General features: G+C 38.7%; 1 protein-coding gene across 1 annotated transcript; it reads right to left on the bottom strand.

Annotated features, from left to right (window-relative positions):
* Window positions 1-444: 444 nt before the first annotated feature.
* Window positions 445-2,275, bottom strand: LOC135705834 (decorin-like). The gene is made up of 2 exons (XM_065227681.1): window positions 1,814-2,275; window positions 445-1,754 (listed from the first exon to the last, which is right to left on the bottom strand). The coding sequence occupies exons 1-2, from the start codon at window positions 1,849-1,851 to the stop codon at window positions 554-556; spliced, it is 1,239 nt and encodes a 412-aa protein (XP_065083753.1). The 5' UTR covers window positions 1,852-2,275; the 3' UTR covers window positions 445-553.
* Window positions 2,276-3,192: the final 917 nt, after the last annotated feature.

Genomic DNA, 3,192 nt, shown 5'->3' with positions numbered 1-3,192 from the left:
CGGGCAAATTACCGGCATTTTGTGGGTCATTCAACTTCGACTACATGCGCCGCTAGTTACCTCCGTCGTCGTCGTCGTCGTCGTGATCGCCCAAAGCCGCCCCGGAACATGGACACCGATGCGAGGGTGGCTACTATTATTGGCTAGGCGTTTCACATCACAATAAACATCCAACGATCAACCGGTCCACGATGGCGGCAGCAGCAGCAACAGAATCAGCAGCGGACGGAGAGAGGTTGTATTTTTGGTGAAACTCTAGAAATAAGCCGAAAATAACACACATCTCACAAAATTTGACGGCACGGGCGGAGTTAATCCGAACTTCCCGCGCATTGCAGCACAGCTGCCCGGCACCTATTATTACCATTATTTTAGGTGGGGTGCCGTCAAAATTCGCTTCCTTCGTAGATCGTTTTGGATGTTCAAACGAAGATAAAAATTAACTCCAGCGTAGCATCGATTTCGCAAACTGCAACATTATATTTTTCGCAAATAAATTCATACAATCGTAAGCTCTTCATTTTTCACAGTTGCTTCTTCTTCTTCTTCTTGATCACTTTTTGAGGACCCGTTGATCTACAACGCCAATTACCTTCTCCAGCTTTTCGTTAGTTGCTTCCAACTTTTCGTAGAGAATCGAATTTTGAAACTTCAGCATCTGCACCTTTCTGTCCAACGTATCGACCAAATTGAAGTCAATATTGCCTCCGTTGCAGCAAATATCCACCACCTTATGTTCGCAGTAATGATCCCGTTCCTTCACCTTGATCGTCACTTTGCTGCTGATGGCCTCCAATTTCAGGCAACTCCAACGGTTTCCCACCGGAACGAATACCAACTCTTTTGTGAAACTTTCCGGAAAATTGATGATGGCCACTAAGCTATTATCATACACGTTAAAATATCTCAAAGCCGGCAGCTTCCAGTATAGCATATCCAACTCCTTCAAACCACACCCAATCATCTCCAACTTTTCCAAACTAGGCAGGTGGACCGGCTCCATGGTACTGATCTGCAGCTTATTACCACTCAGAACCAGCTTCTTCAAATTGTTTAACCCGTTAAAGTGACTCATCTCCAGGAAAGCGATTTGATTGGAATGCAAATTCAAACTCTCCAGCGTCTTCAATCGACGTATATTCATGGGTAGCTTTTGCAAATTATTCTCTGCCAAACACATCTCTTTCAAGTTTGGAAGATTCAACGCCTCCGGAATGATCACCTGCTCCACTCGGTCATAGCTCAAATCCAATGTTTTAAGATTTATCAAACCATTCAGCTGCCTCATGTTGAACGTGACAAGGTCGTTGTGTTTCACGAATAGCTCCTCCAAATGCACCAACCTTATGAAATTATTCGGAAACGTCTTCCGGTAGATCCCTTCCAAGCTGAAATTCAGCAGCTCATAATTGCTGTCCTTGTCGATGATCACCTCCGATATGTTACTATTCTTAATCTCCATACTACTCAGGGTCGGTTTCATAAACAACTTTGTCATCGAACAGTGTTCCACGGTTAGATGTTGAACACTTTTCATCTTAAACAGCAGAGTCGGCGACAGGTAGGAAACGTTGAAATTCCTCAGATAGATCTTCGGTACCTCCGGGAAGTTGATATCCTCGGAGGATTCCTCCAGATCGATATCCTCGATCACGCACCATGTGTCCGGCTCATCCTGCCAGAAGGCTTCCGGTTTTTTGGTACAGGTCAGATTGCGCGCCAGTAGCTCCTGCGGTACGATGCTGACCAGGACTCTGCGGAACGAGGATTCGAAATTTAAAATAGGATATTCAAGCTGAATTAATGAACTTACGTGACAAGCAACATAGGTCCCACGAAATGTGTCGGCATTGTCGCGTCGGATCGATCTCAACGACTGAGTCCGCTCCGTTTGCTATCGTGCCAGTCGTCAGCCGGCAACGACGGTAGCATTGAGGATGATTCTTGCTCTTATTACACTCAAGTGTAGAAAATGATCCTTTTGTATTCTTAACGATGTGGAATCAACTAATTTGTAAGCGCTCTTATGTGAAACTGGCGTGGTGTGTTTGGGTCAGGTAAATGAAAATATGCGAATCACATTGAGAATGAAAGTTTGATTTTTGAGATGAAGAAAAGGGAAATGTAATGGCTCCTGTAGCAATAACATTTTGCAATACATATACAGCCATTCCATAGCAAAACGATATAGTGGTTCTCATAATTTCGTAAAAATTGGAAGTTTTGTTCCTTATCGTAAAATATTAGACCTGCATTTTTTTATGTTGTCTTTAGGGTGACCATTTTCATGTTAAGGTGGTCAAAAAAGTTGATTTTTTTTAATGTATAACTTCACTTGGCCGATTCAAAGATCAAAATATCAAATGTCGTGACCATGTTCAAATCGCTATAATTAAATGGAGACGCATGGTAGTCTAGTCACATAGGAGTATTGAGCGATAACTTGATAACTTAAAAAGATATAACTCAAAATAGAAAAAAAGCACATCGCTGATATTTTTTATGGTTTTGTAAAAAAGCCTAAATTTTCAAGGAAAAATATAAAAACATATTGCGCCCTCTGTCTACATATCATGAAAACCTTATAATATATAATTAATTATAAATTACCTTTCATTTGATATTTTGATCTTTGAAATCGTCCTAGTGGTTCAAAAATTATGTTTTTTAAAGTTATTTTTGAGAAAAAAAAAAGATTTTTTGGACTACTCTAATATGGAAATGGTCACCCTAATGACAACATAAAAAATACTGTTCTAATATTTTGCGATAAGGAACAAAACTAACCATTTTTTACGAAATTCTGAGAACCACCATTTCGTTTTGCTATGGAATGGCTATATATATGCTATATATGTTGTTATTAAAAAAAATAAAATAAATGGTAGTCTAGATTATAATTGTTTATACAAATATGTCAAGTTGCTGAAACATGTTAAACCTTCATGTCCACAAAGATTGATTGGATTTTAAAGGTTAAGTTTTTTCTTCAGTACAAACAAGAAATAGATTTTATTAGAAAACTTGCTTCCTATAAATGTGCTTATTTTGCAACGTTTTACCGTTAATTATAAAAAAAAAATTAATAATAATTATTTTTTTTTTCAGAGTAGGAATTTAATTTTTATTTAATTGTAATTGTTTTTTTTTATGTAGGACTACATCTGTGATTTCTATATGGGGGTACACTTT

The sequence above is a fragment of the Ochlerotatus camptorhynchus genome, unplaced genomic scaffold, assembly GCF_037179485.1.
Source record: "Ochlerotatus camptorhynchus isolate MF236.1 unplaced genomic scaffold, CSIRO-AGI_Acam_v1.1 ptg000274l, whole genome shotgun sequence".
NCBI classification, from domain to species: Eukaryota; Metazoa; Arthropoda; class Insecta; order Diptera; family Culicidae; genus Ochlerotatus; species Ochlerotatus camptorhynchus.
Note: the sequence above shows the minus strand (reverse complement) of the source record. Positions and strands in the feature narration are given on the sequence as shown.